The sequence below is a fragment of the Lactuca serriola genome, chromosome 1, assembly GCF_051521515.1.
Source record: "Lactuca serriola cultivar US96UC23 chromosome 1, Lser_US96UC23_V15, whole genome shotgun sequence".
NCBI lineage: Eukaryota > Viridiplantae > Streptophyta > Magnoliopsida > Asterales > Asteraceae > Lactuca > Lactuca serriola.
The window spans coordinates 55,245,041-55,267,783 of record NC_136408.1 but is presented as its reverse complement, the minus strand read 5'-3'; the positions used below and the strand labels follow the sequence as shown (position 1 = coordinate 55,267,783).

Below are 22,743 nucleotides of genomic sequence, written 5' to 3'. Positions count from 1 at the left end.
AGTTGACTAAGGTGGTAATGATGCTTGCTAAGGACAAAGGTGTGCAATCCACACCCCATCCCTATGGCATTTGCACTCAAGTAGGACACCCGACTAATATGTGTCCTCAATTGCAAGAAGAAGAATATGAAGAAGCAAATGTTATAGGAGGCTATTCCGGGCATAATCAAAGAACTTATGATCAGCCCCGAGGCAATCAAGGGTGGAACAACAACCAAAGCATGGGCTATCAACAAAGACCACCACCCCATTACCAAGCAAGGCCTCCATTCCCACAACAAAATTACCAACCGAGGCAACTACAACCTCCTCCTCAACAAGTCGGATCCTCAAGTATGTCCTTAGAAGACATAGTCAAAAGCTTTGCCACCAGCACCCAAAGTTTTCAGCAGAAGACCAAGGCAAGCATCAAGAATCTTGAGCAATAAATGGCACAACTTGCTCAATTGGTGAGCAAAATGGAGAATCAAGGAAAGCTACCTCCTCAAACTGAAAAGAACCCAAAGCACAATGCTTGTGCAATTAGCTTGAGGAGTGGAAAGAAATATGACGGCCCAAAGATGCCCGAAGAAGAAGAAGAGGAGTTGGTGATAAAAGAACCACCAAAGAAGGATGAAAAGAAAGAAGAAATGGTGGAGAAAAAGAAGCCGGAAGAGAAAGAAGCAAAGATCACACCACCACCTTTTCCATCAAGATTGAGCAGCAACAAAAAAGAGAGAGAAGATAGTGAAATCATGGCAATGTTCCGGAAAGTTGAAGTCAACATCCCTCTCTTAGATGCGATCAAACAGGTACCTAGATATGCTAAGTTCCTTAAGGAACTTTGCACATCTAAAAAGAAGCTGCGAGGTAATGAGATAGTGAAAGTAAGTGAAAATGTGTCTGCAGTTTTGCAGAAAAGGATGCCCCCAAAGTGCAAGGATCCAGGTGTTTTTACCGTTCCTTGCAAATTGGGAAACTTGTATGTCCCCCGTGCTATGCTAGATTTAGGAGCTTCAATTAATGTTTTACCATATTCTGTTTATAAATCTATTGGCATAGGCACTTTAACAAAAACAGGGGTGATCATCCAACTTGCAGATCGTTCTATAGTACACCCAAAAGGTGTATTAGAGGATGTTTTGGTGCAAGTTAATGAGCTTGTCTTTCCTGCAGATTTTTATGTGCTTGATATGGGAGATGATGACCATCCATCCTCGAGTTCCATACTTTTAGGTAGACCATTCTTGAAAACAGCAAGAACAAAAATTGATGTCTACAATGGTACATTATCCATGGAATTCGATGGGGAGGTCATCAACTTGAATATCTATGAAGCAATGAGGTACCCAAGTGATGTCCATTGCATAAATTTTGTTGATATAATCCAACCTTTGACTGAAAAGTGTTTTGAGTTGACTAACCATGATTTGTTGGAGTTAGTTTTGAGCAGGAATTTTGATAACAATTCAGTCAAAGAGATTGCAGAAAATTTCAAGTTAGATGAAGAGTTGTTGGAAATTGTGGAGAGCATGGAAGAAAAGAAGAAAATGAGGTATAATAATAGCAACGTGAAATTGCCCATTTCTAACACAAAACTTCTTCCTTCCGTTGTGCAGGAACCTAAGCTAGAATTGAAGACTCTTCCATATCATTTGAAGTATGCATACCTTAGGGAAGAGAAGACTTTGCCTGTCATTATCTCCAACAAGCTGTTCGTTGCAGAAGAAGATGAGTTGGTGACTTTGCTGAAAAAGTATAAGAAAGCTATTAGGTGGACAATTGCTAACATAAAAGGGTTGAGCCCTTCCTTGTGCATGCATAAGATTCTCATGGAGGAAGACTTCAAACCAAATCGAGAGGCACAGAGAAGACTGAATCCACCCATGATGGAGGTGGTAAAGAAAGAAATCATGAAACTTTTGGATGCAGGTATGATTTACCCTATCTCTGAAAGTAAATGGGTGAGCTCCGTTCAGGTAGTCCCGAAAAAAGATGGGGTCACAGTTGTCAAGAATTCTGAGGGAGATTTGGTGCCAACCCGTGTGCAAAACGGGTGGAGGGTTTGTATTGACTATAGAAAGTTGAATGCCTCAATGAGAAAAGACCATTTTCCCTTGCCATTTATTGACCAAATGCTAGAGAGATTAGCGGGTAAATCTCATTACTGTTGCTTGGATGGTTTCTCGGGTTTTCATCAAATTCCAGTAGCCCCGGAAGACCAAGAGAAAGCCACCTTCACTTGTCCCTTTGGCACATTTGCCTATAGGCGTATGCCTTTTGGTCTATGCAATGCACCTGCAACATTTCAGAGATGCATGGTGAGCATTTTTTCTGAATATGTTGAAAACATCATTAAAGTTTTCATGGACGACTTCACAGTCTATGGAAACTCCTTTGATGAATGTTATAGGAATCTAACAAAAATTTTGCAAAGGTGCATTGACACAGATCTTGTGCTTAACTATGAAAAATGCCATTTCATGGTGGACAAAGGATTGATTCTTGGTCATATTGTGTCCCGAAAAGGCTTGGAAGTTGACAAAGCCAAGATAGATGTTATCAAAAGTCTTCCTTACCCGACAAATGTTCGGGAAGTTCGTTCGTTTCTTGGCCATGCAGGTTTCTATCAGCGGTTCATTAAAGATTTTTCAAAGATTACAGTGCCGATGTGTCAACTACTCCAAAAAGATGCTGAATTTGAGTTCACTCAGCCATGCAAGGATGCCTTCGATCGTTTGAAGGATTTACTCACCTCTGCTCCAATCATCCAACCACCTAATTGGGATCTCCCGTTTGAGATCATGTGTGACGCGAACAACACGGCTGTAGGGGCAGTATTGGGTCAAAAGGTGGGTCGAGCACACCATGTCATCTACTATGCATCAAAGACCCTTGATAGTGCACAATGCAACTACACCACAACAGAAAAAGAGTTGATCGCTATTGTTTTTGCGCTAGAGAAGTTCCGACAATACCTCCTAGGAACTAAAGTGATCATATACTCGGACCTTGCAGCCATAAAGCACTTACTTACCAAGAAAGATTCGAAGTTGAGGTTAATACGGTGGATGTTGCTTTTGCAAGAGTTCGATATTGAGATCAAAGATAAGAGCGGGAAAGAGAACCTAGCTAGTCGCCGACCATTTGAGCCGAATAGTTCAACCTGAAGATGCGATTCCCATCCATGACACATTCTCGGACGAGCACTTGTTTGCTATCCAAACACCACCTTGGTATGCGGATATATGCAACTTCATGGTCACGGGAAAGTTCCCACCCGACCTCACGAGGTCACAGAGAGATAAGATTAAGAAAGATGCAAGAAGGTACATTTGGGATGAACCGTACCTTTGGAAACATTGTGCAGATCAGGTAATAAGAAAATATGTTGAAGAACATGAGGTACAATCTATCCTCAACTTTCGTCATAGTTATGCTTGTGGAGGGCATTTTGGTCCTCAAAGAACTGCCAGGAAAATTTTAGACTGTGGATTTTATTGGCCCCGACTTTTTCATGACTCTTACACTTTTTGTAAAAGTTGTGACAGATGTCAAATGACTGGTTCTTTGAGTTCCCGAAACCAAATGCCCTTAACCCCCATCTTGGTTTGTGAAATATTTGATATATGGGGTATTGATTTTGTGGGTCCTTTTCCTTCATCCTTTGGAAATTTATACATCCTTTTGGCTGTTGACTATGTTTCCAAATGGGTAGAAGCAAAGGCAACAAGAACTGATGATGCAAAAGTTGTTGTAGATTTTGTCAAGGTTAACATTTTATGTAGGTTTGGAACTCCAAAAGCCTTGATCAGTGACAGGGGCACACACTTCTGCAACAAAACTCTTGGATCGGTTCTCAAGAAGTATGGAGTCCAACATCGGGTGTCCACAGCTTATCACCCGCAAACAAATGGACAAGCTAAAGTGTCAAACAGAGAAATCAAGTCCATACTTGAGAAAACAGTGAACACAAACCGCAAAGATTGGAGTTTGAGATTAGATGATGATCTTTGGGCATACCGAACTGCATATAAAACTCCAATTGGGATGTCACCTTATAGACTTGTGTTTGGCAAAGCTTGCCACCTCCCTGTTGAACTGGAACACAAAGCTTTCTGGGCTGTCAAAAAGCTAAACATGAAGATTGATGAAGCGGGTGTTCATCGGAAGTTAGAGATCCAAGAGTTGGAGGAGATAAGAAATGAAGCATTCGAGAGTTCACGCATCTACAAAGACAAGACCAAAGCATTCCATGGTAAGTACCTCTCCCGTAAGACCTTTGAGATTGGTCAAAAGTTATTACTCTATGACTCTCGACTTAAATGGTTTTCCGGTAAGTTATGGTCCCGGTGGGTGGGACCGTTCATTGTTACTAATGTATTTGATCATGGTGCAGTTGAGATTAAGAGTAACAAAACTGGAAAAGTGTTCAAAGTTAATGGCCACAGATCAAAAGTTTTCTATGAAGGTTTCCAAGAGAAAGACATGGAGGTTGATATCTTGGAACGCCCGGACTACATTGAGTGAACCTAAAGGGCAAAGTCGAGCCAAAGACTTGAAACAAGGGCGGCTAACCGAGAGGCAACTCGGGAGTATTTCTTTCTATTTTCTTTATTTTGATTTATTTCATCCGTGTTGCAAGTTTTTACGTCTTTTCGAGGGTCCCACACAATTAATTTTCCTATGTAATGCTCAAAGAAAATTTGGTTTTCAATAAAAAAAAAAGGTGATTCGAGGTTTATAGAAAGAAAACGCACGGTGTCACATAAAATCGCATGGGCTACCCCTAAATCGCATGGTCATTTTTTTTACCCGTGCCATGCCATCGAGGTTTAAAAAAAAACAAAAAATTTTGCATGGGCTTGAAAGGAAAAACGCATGGCCGGGCAGACCGTGCGTCCCATAGCAGAAAAAAAGGCACGACCAAAGAGTTAACAATCGCATGGATGGACCAGCTTAAAACTCACGGCCTACAGCCCGTGCGATTTGATCGAGATTACAAAAAACGCACAACCCCTTAAATTCTTTAGAAAAGCGCACGGCTAGGACTCAGGGACAAATCAAAACAGCCAAGCAAAGCCTCGATCGAGCACTTTGCGTCTCACGATCGTGCGTTTGCTTCCCCCCTCCTTACTCTTTAACCGAGAACCCTTCAAAATCGTAATCAATTTTTCGATTTTCTTCTTCAATTAATCCAAGATTAAGCCACCAAGGTATGTTACTATCAATTTCTAACTTCATGATCTTCATTATCTAGATCGATTTCTTCAATTAGTGGGAAAAAAATCGAATTTTCCTTCATAAACCCTATAAACCCTAGTTCTTGATTTTTGTAAAGTTTGAATTAATTCTTGTATTGGGTTTCAAAAATTCTTGTATAGGGTTCAAGACCAAGCTTGGGGAGGTGCTTTTGGAAGAAAGATTAGAAGCTTTCATCTCCAATTGGACATTCCACCATTGAAGAGTTCAAGCCTTCTTGAGGTTGAAGATGAAGTGAATAATACAAGCCAACACCTCAAATCCAAGCGTTTAAACGATACATTCCTTCCATATCTCAAGTTTTACGCATTGAATTTAAAATTGTTTGGTTGGAATAATTGTAAATCCGTTCTTGTGCTTCATATAATTGTTCATTCGTGCTTGTCTAGTTGTGTTATCATTTTTGGGCACCACCCGTTTGTCATAAATCCGGTTTTTCATCATGCCAAAACGAAAAAACCCACAACCAAAAGAACAATGAGAATCCAAATATGGTGTCACCACCATTATTCACAACTCTCTTGAGCACCGTGAGCGATTCCTTCACCTTAAGGACCGCGAATATTCTCAACAACGGTTTGTAGATATTCCCACTCTCCAAGAACTAGAAGTTTATGATGGCGTCCATAGATTGTTTAGCAACATCGGTTAGGAGAGACTTCTCACTTTGGCACCAACTGAATCGTATAAAAACACAACCATTGAATTCTTACAATCTTTGGAATTCAAAGACAATGCCAAATGTCTCTCATTCTGTCTCATGCGTTTGCAATTTAAACAGAGTCTAGACGATCTTAGTGGGTTTGTTGGGATTTCTAAATTCAATACATATGGTCCTAAATTAGGCTACATGCGAGAGAAAAATAATCTTTTTAAAGCCTAGGCCAAAGCCTTTTGGAAGGAAATCACAGGACTTGATGTGTATGAGGCTCGATCCGCCAAAGCATCTCATATCATCCATCCAGTCTTAAGGGTGGCCCTCCAAATTATTGCTAACCTTGTCTTCCCCCAAGAAGACGTTAGCAGAGCCGATAAGATGGAGTTAGAAATTATTTGGTGCATGGTCACCGGCTTGAAGAGACCTCATTTTGGCGCCTTCCTTGCTTCCAAACTTCTTAAGGTCTCTACCAGCGATTATGCCCTATTCATTGTCGCGGGATTATCTCCTATCTTGCCACCCGCCTTGCTTGTGCCGAGCTTTTTGAGAGCAAGCGCCCGGACCTCGAGAAAATCACACAAGGCACTAATACCATCACATCCAATGTCCTTATAGCCTCATCTTTCTTCCGTAGAGAAGGTGATGGTAGTATCACATGGCTGGTGCAAGGTGAGCCATACCTCTTAGTTCTTGCTGGGGATTTCAGCTCTCTCCAACTCTAGCAGGACATCACTCAGACTCGGTGGTGTATACCAAAGAACACTTCTGAAAATTCCATCGCACGCGCTCCTGCGCCCATCCCGAGAGCTCCTGAGTGGCCAGTCGTCGACCACGAAGACGACATCCTTATTCCTCCTGCTCACTCCATTGCTCGTCCTGTAAGGGGGTCCACTTCTGCTGTCCCAGTAGAGACTGCACGTTATTTCTACACCCGGCGGGTGACTTAGTACCACGACATATACATGAGGCGTTTTGATCACCTTGATCAAGCTGTTGCTGACATTCGCGCTGACGTTCAACAATTGACACAAACGGTACAACAAGCCATGCAGTTCATGCAGCGTTGGGCCCCTCGCAGCTAGTAGATTGCCCTACCCTCTCCGAGCATCGAGGACGATGCTAAATCTTAAGCTTGGGGAGGGGTCTTTATACATTAGGTTCTAGTTAGTCTCCACATGCATTTCATAAAAAAAATAAAAAAAAATTAACTTTTTTTTTCCATTTTTAGCATTTTTATCTTTCCACATCATAAAAAAAATCAATCTAAAGGAACATAATCTTCTTAAATAAGTTGAAGTGGTAAATTAGTCGTGGCTTGAGATTAGAACTTGTTCATTTTTCAGTTAAAAGCTTGAAGCAACCCAATCTCACACGAACACGTCTCCCGAAGCTACTCGTGCAAAACAAAAAATGATAAGGTTATCAACATCGAAGCATAACGACATATATAGTTTAGCCCTTGGAACACACGATCGGTCTTATGAGTTATTGCTCATTCATATCCAAATTCCAAATTCAAAAGAGCCATAAAATGAATATAAAATTTCAGTGACTCGAATTCTCCATCGCTCTAAAAAGTGTTTTCTACTTATTCCCTTCTAAATACCCTGCTTGGGGACATTGTTTCCGACTATACTTACAAGTCTTTGCGCGTTTACATCAGTCCCTCTAAAAGACTCATAATAATAAAAAAATAAAATAATAATAATAATAATAATAATAATAATAATAATAATAAATTAAATAAATAAAAATATTATTAAGTTAATCTATGACCTTTGGGATTCGAACAAGTAAAATCCGAGGGGTGTTTTACACCTAATCGCCTAAAGTTGAATAGTTTGGGACTGATTGAGTTGAAAATTCGTTACACGGGTTCCATAGAAAGTCATGAACTTAACAATAACAAATAAAGCTAATCTGTGGCCTTTGAGGTTCGGTCAAGTAAACCCGAGGGATCTCTTTAAATCTAGCACACTAAGGTCATCTGATTTGGATGTGTTGGTTGGAAGCCCGTTACACGGATTTCAAAGGAAGCCATGAGCTTTATTTGCAGAAAAATATAATTAGATAGTTTGTATATATATATATATATATATATATATATATATATATATATATATATATATATATATATATTTATGTTTATAGTTTAATTGAATAATGTGTTTGAAAAATGTTTGGTTGTAAACATTGGGACTGACTATAAACTACTTTGACTGGTGTAAGTGGTTTGAAACATGTAACCAATCTGGGTAAATATTAGGGAATTTTTAGAAATTTTTTTTTGTTAGTCAACAAATAGCTGGAGTCGGTCATTGTCATGTTTTGAAAAATGAAAATGAGCATATTTTGCATCACATGTTTTCACGAGAGTAAGACCATAAGTTGATCCATGTGCTAACCCAACACCTGTAAAAGTGAACAAGTGTTGTAACTTTTGATTTTGTTGAGGTGCGTTAGGGAATGGCTAAAAACCTTGTTTTACTTGTTATATATCTTTGTGGGGTTAATGTCAAGTTATCTCAAGGCCCGACAGTTACACCTTCGACTGTATGACATTATGAGGTTAATTGGATTGAATATGTTCGTTTGTTTTGTTCATTACATTAATGTTTGAAAAAACAAATCTTTTTGTACATATGTTATTTTCATTAGTTCTTCTTTTATTGCATGCATGCACTCTTAATTCCATTTAGTCCTTTTCGTTCCTTCCATTCTTTTCATCTTAGTTTCTTTTTAGTCACCTATCGTCTTTTCTAGGTAGATTCTCAATTTTCTCTTTCTTGAGGAAAAGAAAGGTCTAAGCTTGGGGAGGTTTGATAGATGCATTTTATGCACCTATTTTGCATGTTTATTTCCGTCTTTTTATAGCATTCCACTTCATAATTCTTGCATTTAGTTGATTATTAGGGTAATTGCATATTTCATTAAGAATGCCTAGTATTTCACTATTTTTGATTTATTTTGCAGGCATTATGGAGCATGGAACGTGAAGCTTGGATGCATGGATGCTTGGATGCTTGGAGCATAGAGCTTTGGAACATGAAGAGAAGATGAACTGGTCATTCCATGGCAGAAAACATGAAGATGGAGCCAACAGTGAAAACTTTCTGGATTTTAGCAAAAAGCATGGGCCATGCCAAAAACACATGGTCAAGACAAATGGCCATGCCAAAAACACATGGGCAAAAGGCATGGCCATGCCAAAAACGCATGGCCTTATGGCAAGTCACGTGAACTTTAATTAAAAGAGCAGAAGAACGTCATTTGAAGGCATAACGGTTTTGGGAGCAGTTTCTGGCGATCTAGGGCAATTTTGGGAGAATTCTTGGAGCTTTTGAGAAGACTTAATCATTGCAAACATTTTGATTTCATTTTTGTAAGCATTAAACATTTCAATTCCATCATTTTTCTTGTTTGAATTGTTCTTAGCCATGTGTGGCTAAGAAACCCTAGTTTCTAGTTCTTGTTCAAAACATGTTGATTGCTTGACTTGAAGCATATGATTTGATGTTTGATTTGTGATTCTATTCTAGTGATTATGTTTTTGTTTAAACTAGAATCCTTGAATTTGATTTGTGTTTGATTGGCCACTTTCATGAATTGATTTTTTGTGCAGTTAATTAACTTTTAGGGCACCTAATCGTTCTATTAAGTTAATAATTGGTGACAAGCAATAAGTTTTCTTATTGTAAAACATATATCACATGTTTTCACACTTCCGAGCGTATGAGAAGAAATGAACATTGTTGGGAAGCTTGTACAAAACTTAATGCCATTTTTCAATACAATCTAAGAGCGTGTTTAGGTTGAATTAGTAAAGTTAGGTCTAATCAAAGAGCGTGTTTTGGTTAGATAATTTGGCAAGCGAGAGGTATTAGAGCGTGTTAATATCTTTCAGTACCAACATAGAATAGCAATCTTGAATTACATCAAGTCATAATCAAGTTGAACAACATCATTGAGAACTAGAACTAGAACCATTCAATCAATTTGTTTACAAATCTATTTCATTTTGTGCATGCTTTTAAAGTAGATTGTTATTTAGTTATTTACTTTTGCAAAGAAACCCCTCTTTTGTGACCAAAGTACCTTGCGCAAAGAGGTATAGACTTTTGTCCCGTGTCTCTGTGGTTCGACCCTGCTTGCCTTGTACTACTTTTTAGTGCATTAAAGCAGCGTATTTTGGAGTATATTGTACCCCTATTATTTGTTGGGTCTGACACGCCTAATAGTCGATGACATACTACTCATTGGAAACGACATCCTGAAACTGCAGGAGGTTAAGTCCTGGCTCGGGAAGTGCTTCGCTATGAAGGACCTCGGAGAGGCTTCCTATATTTCGGGAATAGAGATAGTAAGAGACAGAAGTAAGAGACTAACAGGACTTAGTCATAATACTTACTTGGACAAGGTACTAAAACGTTTTAGTATGGAGAACTCAAAGAAGGGAGAGTACCGAAGTCGAGATAGTAGAAATGAGCCAGGTACCACACGCATCCGCAGTTTGCTCGATTATGTATGCTATGACTTGTACTCGCCCAGATGTGGTCTTCACTTTGAGCATGGTTAGTAGATATTAGGGGAACCCTGGCAAAGCGCATTGGACCACAATCAAGAACATTCTTAAGTACCTTCGGAGGACCAAGGAATGGTTTCTAGTCCTCAGAGGGAGTGATGACTGATGGGTTTTGGCCATAAGAACATCCTATGTGCTCATACAAACCCTAATGCTTGGAGCTAGGTTTCTCTATTGTACATGCAATGTATCCAAGACTTACAATCTTAGATCTAACATATTATAAACTGAAATTAGGGTTTAGAGAATTACCTTTGATTGTTATGTAGCAATAACAATCTCAATTCCTCCTTACAATGACTTTAGAAAGCTTAGAGTCACAATTGTCACTCCTCTAATGGCTCACAAACACCAAGAGCAAGAGGATGAAGAATAAGGAGAGTGGAGGCTGCCCAAAACGTCCAGAAACCCTAGAGGAACTCTTAGCCACGTTTTTGGGGCTTAAGGGTACTATATATACATGTAGGCTATTAGGGTTTTCAACTAGGAAACCCTAATTTGACTGCTTAAGCCCTAAGCAGCCCATGGACCCTTTTATAATAACCCTTGGACGATTTCTAATGGGTTTCCCCATAGAATTCGTCCAACCTATTATTCCAAGGTGATCCATAGCCCAAATGTAATTATCTTATAATTACAATTCTAGTCCCTTAAGTTTAATTAATCTCTTTTAGCCACAAAATTAATTATCAATTAATTCTTGACTAATATTAATTAAACAATATGATTTCTCCTTTAATATATTATTCTCATAATATATTAATAAATCATAATTAATCCTTTCTCTCCATAATTCATCCTATCAAGTTGCTTTGGTGAAGGCAACCCAAAAGGACCATGCACCATCGGGTCAAGTACATACCAAAATAGTTATGGACTTAGACACTAATCTAACAATGACATAAAGGTGCGAGGGTATAGTGACGCCAGTTTTCAGACCGATAGAGACAACTACCGTTCGCAGTCAAGCTGGGCCTTTACCCTTAATGGAGGAGTAGTAACTTGGAAAAGTTCCAAGCAAGAGACAATAGCTGATTCAACGTGCGAATCAGAGTACATTGCAGCGAGCGAAGCGTCAAAGGAGGCGATATGGTTGAAGAACTTCATTGGAGACCTTGGAGTTGTGCCAACCATAAAGGAGCTCATGGAAATTTTCTGTGATAATAAAGGAGCGGTTACCTTGACCAAGGAACCGAGGGATCATGGCAGATCTCGACATATCGACAAAAAATATCATTTTATTCGACATCGGGTGGAAGAAGGACTCCTCATAGTAAAGAGGGTATCATCAGAGGATAACCCAACAGATCCACTTCGGAAGGGACTGAGCAGTGTTAAGCACTTGCAACACGTTAGGAGCATCGGGCTGAAGGACGATATTAGTTTAGATTAGATGGTTTAGAAACATGTAATAGATAAACTGTAATTAACATTTGATGATTAAATAAAAAGGTATTATTTATTAGTAATGTTACTGTCTTATGTTAATTGTTTACCTATTGTTTCAATTTTTGCATGTTTTGACTTTCGGAATAATAAGAATTATTCGAACTGTCCACAGTCGTTCATATGTTGGAAGTAGGTATGAATGAAGATTGTCATGAATTGGTTTGTAGATTGTCTAAAATGTATTAGACATTGCAAAGGTTTGCTACAACGTTCATGAGTGCTTATGATATTGATTTGAGCATTGGTATAAACCCTCGCTTGCTGGAATCACTTCATGGAATTTATCTCGAGTGATCGCAAGACGATAATATCATATGATCTTAAAACTTAGATATATAGTTTATTGTTTGGTAATTGGTTATGCATTGATAATGCAAAAACGCATCAGTAACTTGATGTTATAAAATGCATTGTTGTGTATGATTTGGTTAGTGAATAATAAATGCGTATAAGTCGAAGTTTATCTGTTCCTTTTATCCTAAGAGGATAAAAGCGATATCAGGGCCCCTTGATGATTTGTTTTGACTTATGTGTCGGGCCCGGTCAGGACTGAATTGACGTGTTCAATTAAGTTCTATGTCAAACGAATTAGAGATCGAGAAACAATCTGCTAGACAATAAGTATGACTATGTTCCATGTAATTGTCCGCACGATATCTAGAATAGAGAACTATACGACCCCTTATCTAAAGGACAGGTTGCTGATAAGATTAGAGTTCGACAACGTCTTTGAGAGCTAAGATTGCTAATCGGATTGTGCTTACATTTATAGTTACTAGACTTATCCAAGTGGGAGACTGTTGGATTAGTGTATAAGCCCGTAACTATATTTGGTAAGTACTTGACCCGGTTGTGCATGGTCCTTTTGGGTTGCCTTCATCAAAGCAACATGATAGGATGATTTGTAAATAAAGAGGTTATTATGATTTATTAATTTATTATATGATAAATATATTAAAGGAGAAATCATATAGTTTAATTAATATTAGACAAGAATTAATTATGTGGCTAAAAGAGATTAATTAAATAAAAGGGACTGGAAATGTCAATTGTGTGATTGGTTGTTTTGGGCTGTGGATCCATATGGATCATAGGGTGGACGAAATTAAGGTGTATGGACTCCTTGAATTCGTCCAAGCCTTATTCTATAAGGATCCTTGGACTGCTTAAGGCCTAAGTTATCCAATTAGGGTTTCAGGTTTTAACCCTAGCAGCTCAAGTATTTAAAGACCCCAAGGGATACAAAAATCGGCTACCAGAAAACCTAAGGAGTTCCTAGAGCCGATTTTGTGTCTACAACCTCTCTCCAAATCATCCTCTTGCTTCTTGGTGTTTGTAAGCCATTAGAGGAGTGACATTTGTGACTCTAAGCTCCAAGGATAACAAGATTCAAGCTTTCAAGAAGAGGTAATCATCTAGATCTACTTTGTCATGTCAATTTTCGAATTGTATACTATAGCTCTAGGGTTTGCAAGTCTTGGATGAAAAGCATGTTCATTAGAGAAACCTAGATCCAAGCATCAGGGTTTTCATGTGCACATAGGAATGTTCTTATGACTCAAACCCATCAATCACCAATTAACAATTCACTCCCAAATTCTTTCTAAAATTCTAATACAGTCTCTCAACTAATACACTCTAAGTTAGACATTATTGCATAATCCCAAGTTGTGTCCAGATTGTGGCTGACCATAGTTCTTCCTTTATGATCAATAGGTATCAAAGCATCCAAATTAAGTAAGAAGACTCTAGTTTATAATTAGTCTCACCTCAAGCCTTTCCCTCGAGGACTTGGTTGTATAAACATTATGTTTTAACAATGAAAAGGATACATATAGTCGTGGAGGATGCGTTAGAGCAGTGTTGTTTCTGTGGCATCAATATTGAGGATGGTGATTTTTGGCTATTATACCTTTTTTTTATGCGGATGATACCATATTTTTTGGTGAATGGAATCGGGATAACATCCTTAATTTAATTGATATTTTTTTATGGATTTAGGTCTTCATGTTAACTTGTACAAGTGTAACCCTTTTGGCATTGGATTTACAAACACTTTGGTAGAACAATTTGCTTCCGTTGTTGGTTGGAAAGCGGTGAAACTCCCGTTTTCTTATCTTGGTCTTCCGATGAGAGTTATTATCTCTCGTTCTAAAGAGTGGAAACTGATTACTGACAATTTTAAGAAGAAATTATCGGCTTGGAAAAGAAAGCTTTTGTCCTCCAGTGTTCATTCTATGTTGCTCAAGTCGGTGTTAGGATCTTTAGGGATTTATTACATGTCTTTATTTTCAATGTCGGAAATTTTAATAAGTCCATTGAGAAGTTGAGATAAGGTTTTTTCTGGGGAGAAGGAGGTATGAATGAAAGCTTCATTGGGTCAAATGAGATCTTATTTTAGCTAGTAAGGAAACAGACGATTTTGAGATCGGTTCTTTAGATGCAATTAATAATGCACTTCTTTTTAAATGGAAGTGGCGTTTTTTAAATAACCTAGATGACTTGTGGTGTAAGGTTTTAAAACTACTACATGGTCCTAATAATGGGTTAAAGGGTTCAGTTGATAACTCCATTATAAGGGGTAGAGTTTGGGCAAAAGTTGTTGGCATAATTAATTAACCACACGAAAAAGAGATTATTCTGCGATATGTTGTTCAATGAATTATCAGTAATGACAATTCTACTTTATTCTAGAAAGATCATTGGGTTGGTGATAATCCTTTAATGACTCCGTTTCCAAGATCGTTTGCCTTAGAAACGGAGAAAGACTGCTCTATTAACTAGAGATGGGATGGTATTGATTGAAGATGATCTTGGTTTTGTTCCATTACTTCTTGAACCATATACGTCCATTTTCAACAACTTTTAGATATTCTTCGTGATTTTCACTTATCGGGATTCAAGAGGTAGACGTAGACAGAATTTGGGAGTGTTGGATTATTTCATGGTTGCGAAATTCAAAAGGCGTATTGATGATATTATTCTTCCAGTGGGTAATGTCCATACTAGATGGTTAAAATTTATTCCTCATTAAAGTTCATGTATTTTATTGGAGAACTTGTTTAAATAGACTTATCACATGTATAAATTTAGGCAGTAAAGGTCTTGACATTCCTTCAGTCATTTGAGGATGGTGTGATGTGTCATCTTGCTTCCACCATTTTAAATTTTATTGGTAGATGGTGTGATGTGATCATCCTGAGTTTTCATGGTATTCAAGATGTCGTGGATTGGATTGAGGCTTCTTGACTTTCAAAAGCAAATAAGTAAGTGTTGGAGTCGATAATTGCTATCATGTAGTGATTGTTGTGGAATTTTTCGTAATACCACTCTTTTTATGGGCAAAAGGTTAAAAGGAATTGAGTGACTGATTGATCGAGTATTTTTATGATTTGATCATAAAAAGGAATAGAAAATTAGTATTAGTAAAATGTCTTGACATTTAAGCCCTATTTTTTTTCTTTTCTGATGTAATTTGTTTTTAGCTCTCCACTAACTTTTTTTAATAAAATCTTTTAGTTGTTGGATTTTTTGTAGTTACGATTTGCATTTGTACATGACCTACATCATTATCGAGAAAAAATATTGCATAATATAATGACTTATTGTATCACTGCACAATATCATAAATGAATGTTATATTAATGCAACTACATCAAACCAAAAAGAAACGGAAACTATAGAACTTGAAATGGTTGTTGATGTTGATGTTCGGTTCCAAACATTTTTGGGCTGAAATAAACAAAAAATAAGAGACAAGGAAATTTGTACTGAACATCGAAATGCATTAATTAAACATTTATGGGATGCATATGTTATCTCAAAAACTAATTTAAATTAACTGGTAATTAAAATTGTATGTTTTCAAATATATAATGAATATAATGTTTCTTTAGTAACGTACTAACACAATGTCGTAATTTTAGTTTTAAAATTATTCATAACATAAACTAATTTTCAAAATTAATTAACTAACTTGAATATTATTAATTTAGATATTAAACAATTAAATTGTAAGATACAATATATTGATAAAGTTATTATAATATTAAAATATATTTTCAGTGTTAACCGTAAACTTTTAGTATTGAAAAAAAATATTAGTGTAAAATTTACTTCAAAACAATATCTTAATGAGCCAAAATTTTAATAAATAAAATTGGCCTCGATTAATCATATACATTTCGCCTTATTGGCAGCTGAAGCCCAAACGCACAGTGGACTGGATTTACACCTTATGTTGTAATTCAGCCCAACAGCCGCCGATCGCCACCAACCTCCGGAGCTCCGACTCCGTGGCCATATTTTGGTCCACGAAAGATGTTCTCAGTTTAGCATTTGTTCCAAGGTTTATACCAGACGACGAAGCAGAAATTCCTCAATCGATTCTAATCGCTCTTGTAAGGTTTGGCTTTTCTTTGTTCTCTATTATCTAATTGACATATTTGCTCGTGTTGCCTTTTGATTTTCAATCTTTGCTGAATTTGCATAAGAACAGCCTCGATTTTTGTTTTCACATCATTGATTCCTTTAAATTCCGACATTTAGCGTATTATGTAGGTATATAATCGAGTTCTTGGATGCTGAAGATCTTACCAATTTCAGTTTCTTTTTGGTGTTTGGCATTAAAGTCGAAGTAATAGAGTTAGGATGGAACATGATGAAGAAATGTTTTTGTATATATGTATATGTATCATTCCCAATGTGCCAAAAGACTTATTAAAAACATCAGATTTAGGGTATATAGAGTTCCTTCAAAGAAAACTTATTGCTAATATAAACCTAAAACTGCTCAATTCTGCATCTCAATTCGCTTTGTAATTGGAGATCTAAGCACCCCCATGAACTGTTATGCTTGTTAATGGAGATTCATTAGCTGCAAGTTGATCTTAACAAATCTGTACTCATTTTACACTATCCAATGGGGTCTTTTTTATTGGTCTACAGAGAAACTATTGAAGAGAAGATGCAATGGGAGGTTCAAGGGCACAAAAGTTATCTGGTATTCAGAAGCAAGTTCTTTCCCTATACAGATGTTTTCTCAGAACAACACGTTCTAAACCACAGGAAAACCGGGCCCACATGGAATCGATTATATCAGGTGAATTTCGTAAGAATTCAAAACTTATAGATCGCAAAGATTTCCTACATATTGAGTACTTGCTTCGTAGGGGTAAAAAGCAACTTGATCAGCTTAAAACTGTTGATTCTGTTACCTTATCTTCATCTAATCTAGACTCTACAAAATCATAATCACTTCTACCTCTTCTTTGTATCTGAAATAAATTTAAAGAAAAGATAGCATACAGTTATGTTTCTTGATTGGTTTAAGCTGGATTTTGTATTGAATGAGTATGTATAAGACATGGGTTCATGTGTTACATTGAGTTTAGAGCTTATTATGAGGTTTTAACATTTATTAGTTATCAAACTAGTTAATTTGGTTTATGGGTGTAACTGTTATTCAAATGTATTTGAGGCTTCTTATTCCTCCTTCATTTTTGTTTCTGTGTGATTTTTTTAAAGTGGATTTCTGTAGCATTCAATAAGCATTATCTGTGAAAATTTACAAGAGTTTTATCTATAGTTAAGTTGTTATTTTGGTAGGGCACATTAGGTGTTTGATAAAATGCCAAAACAAAGTAATGCTACAAGTTGGAAAGATGATTTGTTTTTTTAATGTTTTTTGTGTAGCATTCACCATAAAATTTCATAACTAGATATGGCGGACCTTGAGTGCTGTAATGGCTGGCATTAGCAATTACAAAAAAAAATGTGAATTTCTTAGAATGTTGAACTTAACAAATGTATGTGAACTTGTTTAATTTAATAATATGTTTAGTTATTATGCTCATTTAAACTATTAATCTTGATGTAGTCAAATACATTTCGGACTTGTTTCGGACTAGTGTTCTGTTATATCAAACTACTTTTTTCTGATCAAAAAATTCATTTTGGATTTTGGACCAAGTATTTCAGATAGGAAAAGAAAAGTATTCCAAAATTTCAAGAACATGTTTGAAATCCGAAAAACAAGTGTGATATGTTGAGAAAATGCTTAGTTTTTGCTATTGATATCTAAAAAAAAGTGAAAGAAATATAGCAAAAACGAAGTAGATTAGGATACAAATAAATAAACAATGCCATTTAGTTGAAAAAACGGTGAAATCACGGAGTAGAGAAATTTTTTGAAAAGTGTTTGGTGGAAATGAGAAAAAAATGAATGTTATATAGGTCATTTACTTGCATCTTTCATCTTGTTATATTCCATAACAAGAAGTCATTTTTGTTATTATCCTAAATACAATTCTAGTTTAAGAAAATTATTTGGGGTATACCTGACCATTTAGTATTTTATTTATATAGAACCGAATTAAAAAATAAATAAATAAATAAAAAAGAAACGTTTCTTTAGTAATGTTTGGGTTACTTGATACGGTATATATAAACACGGGTAAAGATTGTGTATCCATCTTTAGAAACGAATACACAATCTTTAGCTTTGAACAATCGATTTTTATTAAAGATTGTTAAATCTTAGATGCTCCTTTAATGCTTAACGAGATTCTCGAATGGCATGAATTGCGTCATTTTGGTAAATTGATTTTAGTTTTTGACAGATTTTGCTTATACGTTTAAATTCACAAAAAATAAACATCTTACATAATATTGACTTTGTAGTTTCTTTAAATCAAGGGTAAAAGTGTAATTTAGTTTCTATCCCTAATAGAAGACTCTAATACGTTAAAACAACACAATTGGTAAAAAATGCTTATCATGAAAATCAACTTTTTTTAACCCAAACACTTAAAACGTTTTGTGCATATTGTTGATGCCAAGCCACAATATACTAGTAAACACTTTAAATAAACGGTTTCAAACGCCCCATTAATGCATGTCTCATATGTGATGAGACAACTTATCGGTAAAACATGTTTATTAATTAATAAATGTGGGTTTATTAAACCGAGTATTTAGGCCGCGCGGAGTGGGCTTGACATTGCATCAGTAGGAGCTGTGTCAGCTCGGCAAACATCGTACCCTAAGCTCGGCATGCCGAGGTCGATAGTCCAACTCGGTAACAGTCTGTCATGTCTCTGTCCTCTCTTGCTACACTATATATCTTCCCATTCTCTTCTTCCCCAACACTGCAAAACTCACCATTTCCTTACTGGAGTTAAGGTGGAGTCCGACATGTCGACACCATTTGTCTCAACCTTATAGACATCTAAGCCTAAAATGTAAAAGGAACAATGATAAACTAATAATAAAGCTATACAAACACTAACACCAAGGAAAGTAATACAAAAGGAAGTATTATATACCATTATTGCCTTATTGTACATGCAACGACCACCTATATAAAATGAAAACGAAATGAAAAACACAAGCAAACAAAAGTTAATCAATTTTTTTGCAATCCTTTCGAATAATGCCCAAAATTATGACTAGTGATTTAAAAGCTTGTGTTGAATAACACGTAATTGGGTCAAAAAACGACGTAGCATCAACATCTTGTAAAAGAGTCATCAACTAGACAACCACAACTTCATGGTGGACCAAAATTGGCTCTTGGCTGGGGTGAAGCTTCTATTCTTGTACTACATGTACTTAAAATTTACAAGCTTTTGTACTACGACTTATTTCCCTTCACCAACCCAAATATTCTCTCTTTAAAGATATTTGTTAATTATTAATCATTATTGTCATTAATGGTATGAAGTAATCATAAAAAACATGTTTGTGACTTACAATTAATATTATATATTTGAATATGTGGTTAGAAGTAAATCTTAATAGAAGTAGTATTTCGTTGTCTAGAACATGTGATGGAAATTAATATCTTTCCACCAAACATGGATCAAATTTCGCTGATAATTGAGTTCATATATAATGTTAATTTACCAAGTTTGATTATTAATTAAAAGTCATGTAATTATTATTTTATGAAATACAAATTGTTATAACAATAGTAATTTATATAGGAATTTTTGTTATGTAATTACAAGGCTGCATCCACTACTAGAGAAATATATTTCGTGTTATAAAGGTACATATAACATACAAATGTCTGTCATTAAAGTCTCAGTTGTAAATAAAGGATAATGCGCGCCCATTGACATAGATGCACAAGTATTTCATGTCGGGAGAACGATTTGTCTTTTATAAAAATATTCTTAAACATGTTTGTTTTGTGTATTTCCATGTGACATAATCAAATAATTAATGATAGGTTTAAACTGATTCGTACGGTATCCATCAAATCTTTTTGTAAAAAAAAGCGTAAAGTATTTTTGACATATTGACATTTTGGCATAGAAAACACGTTTAATTTACATGTCACAAAGAATATAAAAACATTTTCATGCATGCATGGAAAGTAAATTAACCTGATACCTAAACATCTAAGTCCATTGACTGTACACGATTTCAAAAATGGCCTTCTAATGTTTTCTTTTAACGAGTAATTAATTAATTTGTTGTCCATTTCATAATTTAACAAGACTTGTAGTATCGGTAAGAATAGGTCGAATATTATTTCAATCTAAGTATATGATGTGAACATGTATTTTGTATGATATTTACAAAAGTATATAAAAAATGTAACAATTTTAAGTGATCAAGAATCTACATAGAGAAACAAGCACTGCTGGCGGCGGTGATGGTGGTGGGGGAAGCTTTAACCGGTGGAGCAACTCTTGAAAGATCATCACCAATTTCCTCCCATCTCCGCCTGTGATATGGCCGTGGAAGATCTTCCGGCACAATTGTCTCCAATGAATTCAACTGCCATGCCGGACATATTCTCTTACCACTCCACCGCTTCCCTTTTATCTTGGACGCCACCACCTTTGGCTCAATGGCAACCGCGTAGTCATGGTTATTTACAACTATGCCCTCCACTTGTAATCCAATTATCACACATGCCATTCCAACTACGCATTGATTCCTCCAAGAAACCTCCTTCTTTGGTCTACACAAACACAACCCAAAAAAGTCAACACAAAAACAACTTTAAGTCTAGCAGGCGTATGTTAGAAGAGATGCGCGTGGTGTGCTAACGTGCACAGATTTGGGAGGGCGGGTTTTATAAAGACACGTGTTCTTATAGTTGGATCAACGGCGGCTGATGCGTCGACGGAGGTAGGTTAATTTGACATACCTGACGGATGACGGTGGTTGACTGGTGGATGTGGTGGCCGGAGGAACTGTAGGTGGCCGTGGGTTGAAACAGCAGCTGGTTGTCATCATCACCATCTTCCTCTCCAAAAGTTTAATGGAGATGTGATCATGTCTATAAAGCCTTTTATTAGGATTTTTTTAGGAGTTGTGATCTCATAGTTCGTCCACGTGGGTTGGACCCACTTAACGATTGACCCACAAATGTGAAAATGTTTTTTGTAACAAGTTTAAAATCTAAACAATTAGATATTTATTTTTCTTAATCATAAAAACATATTATATTTTTGTAGTTTAAATTAAATTAATTAATATAAATAATCAGTTTAATATAAAATAAGAAGTAAATAGTGCAATTTCGATAAAAGAAAAAAAATATATATATATTTAAATCTTAATAGTCGTAACAAAAACGTTACTTGCGGTATTTCAACAATTTTATTTTCCATGGCGTGTGGGCTTATTCGATGGAGACCATGGGAACTGGCTTGCACGTTTCCTTTTAAAATGGAGCATTTATGTGTATAAAAAATATATATACGAATCAATATATCTATTTTTTACGATGGTTACTTATCTTCCAAAAAAATGACAAAAGATTATAAGTATTTATATTAAAGTTATTGTGATCGTGATTGCTCGGTTTTGTTCATATTTGTTTATTTATCTTTTTTGGAATTTGGTGGGTTTTCATCTTCTTTTTTGGAATTTGGTGGGTTTTCATCTACTCTTGATGACTTTGGGATCTTTTATTGATCGATGAATATTTTAAATATGTTAATTATATAATAATAATAATAATAATAATAATAATAGTTTATTTCTAAAAATTTTCTAATATGAGTTCGTTCAATTAATGGTAATTGATTGTTGCAAAATAACTAAAAACATTACTGGAATTGCAAAAATAAACCTTTAAAAACGAAACAAGTCATCTAAGAAATAGTTCAGGGACTAGTTTCGGAAAAACTAAATTCAGCTTTATAAACCCCATCTCATAAATGTCTCCGCCGATCTGAACCTTCCGGTGGGAGGTGTTCGGAGAACTCGTGAATTACCTGCCGGCGTCAGACCACGCCATACCATATTCTTCCGATCTTCGCCTCCATTACTGCTGTAGCCAATGATTTTTGCGTAATGTTTTTTTTTTTTTATCTTGTTTCATTGTAACTTTTACTCGATAATTGGTACAAATTTCCAAAATATTACGCAAAAATCGTTTGCTATCAGAAGATATCGGAGCAAAGATTAGATGGGTTTTTTGGGTTTGGCTTGAGTTGACTCCGTCAGATTTCATCTGTAGAACACAAAGATTATCTGTAGAGGTGTAGCCGTTTTCCCCGATCTAAACAGACCAAGGTATATTTATCTGGAACATTGATTTATCGTAGTGTGTTTTGTTGAACAGAAATTTCCTGAATGTAATTGATATATTATTTAATTTCTTCATGTTTTATTGTGCATCTCCTTGATTGGTTCTGCATCTGATCTTATCTATTCCAGTTTTTAACCCATGAAAATGATTTACATTTCTGTAGGATTTTCTTTTTGGGGATAGAATCCATAGAATCTTGTGTTCTTCTACCGATTGTTGAAAAATGATATCTCTAACTTCCTCACATAAGATTTACAT

The 22,743-nt window shown here is 36.1% G+C and overlaps 4 protein-coding genes across 5 annotated transcripts; 3 read left to right on the top strand and 1 right to left on the bottom strand.

Moving 5' to 3' along the window:
- Positions 1-428: 428 nt before the first annotated feature.
- LOC145055238 (uncharacterized) lies at positions 429-4,509 on the top strand. Its single transcript, XM_079003540.1, has 5 exons — positions 429-1,693; positions 2,126-2,412; positions 2,983-3,037; positions 3,414-4,237; positions 4,379-4,509. Exons 1-5 carry the CDS (start codon positions 429-431, stop codon positions 4,507-4,509), a joined length of 2,562 nt encoding a protein of 853 aa, XP_078859666.1.
- A 9,240-nt stretch (positions 4,510-13,749) lies between these two features.
- LOC145055228 (uncharacterized) lies at positions 13,750-14,260 on the top strand. Its single transcript, XM_079003529.1, has 2 exons — positions 13,750-13,822; positions 13,932-14,260. The coding sequence occupies exons 1-2, from the start codon at positions 13,750-13,752 to the stop codon at positions 14,258-14,260; spliced, it is 402 nt and encodes a 133-aa protein (XP_078859655.1).
- Positions 14,261-16,178: 1,918 nt separating this feature from the next.
- On the top strand, positions 16,179-17,428 carry LOC145089010 (LYR family of Fe/S cluster biogenesis protein). 2 transcript variants are annotated; one of them, XM_079027515.1, is made up of 2 exons: positions 16,179-16,335; positions 16,878-17,428. In XM_079027515.1, exon 2 carries the CDS (start codon positions 16,902-16,904, stop codon positions 17,181-17,183), a length of 282 nt encoding a protein of 93 aa, XP_078883641.1. In that variant the 5' UTR covers positions 16,179-16,335; positions 16,878-16,901; the 3' UTR covers positions 17,184-17,428. The 2 variants fall into 2 exon arrangements, with proteins under 2 accessions (XP_078883641.1, XP_078883644.1); XM_079027518.1 differs by having other exon boundaries at positions 16,192-16,330.
- A 3,014-nt stretch (positions 17,429-20,442) lies between these two features.
- On the bottom strand, positions 20,443-21,245 carry LOC145089006 (histone deacetylase-like protein). Its single transcript, XM_079027513.1, has 2 exons — positions 21,094-21,245; positions 20,443-20,904 (listed from the first exon to the last, which is right to left on the bottom strand). The coding sequence occupies exons 1-2, from the start codon at positions 21,186-21,188 to the stop codon at positions 20,559-20,561; spliced, it is 441 nt and encodes a 146-aa protein (XP_078883639.1). The 5' UTR covers positions 21,189-21,245; the 3' UTR covers positions 20,443-20,558.
- Positions 21,246-22,743: the final 1,498 nt, after the last annotated feature.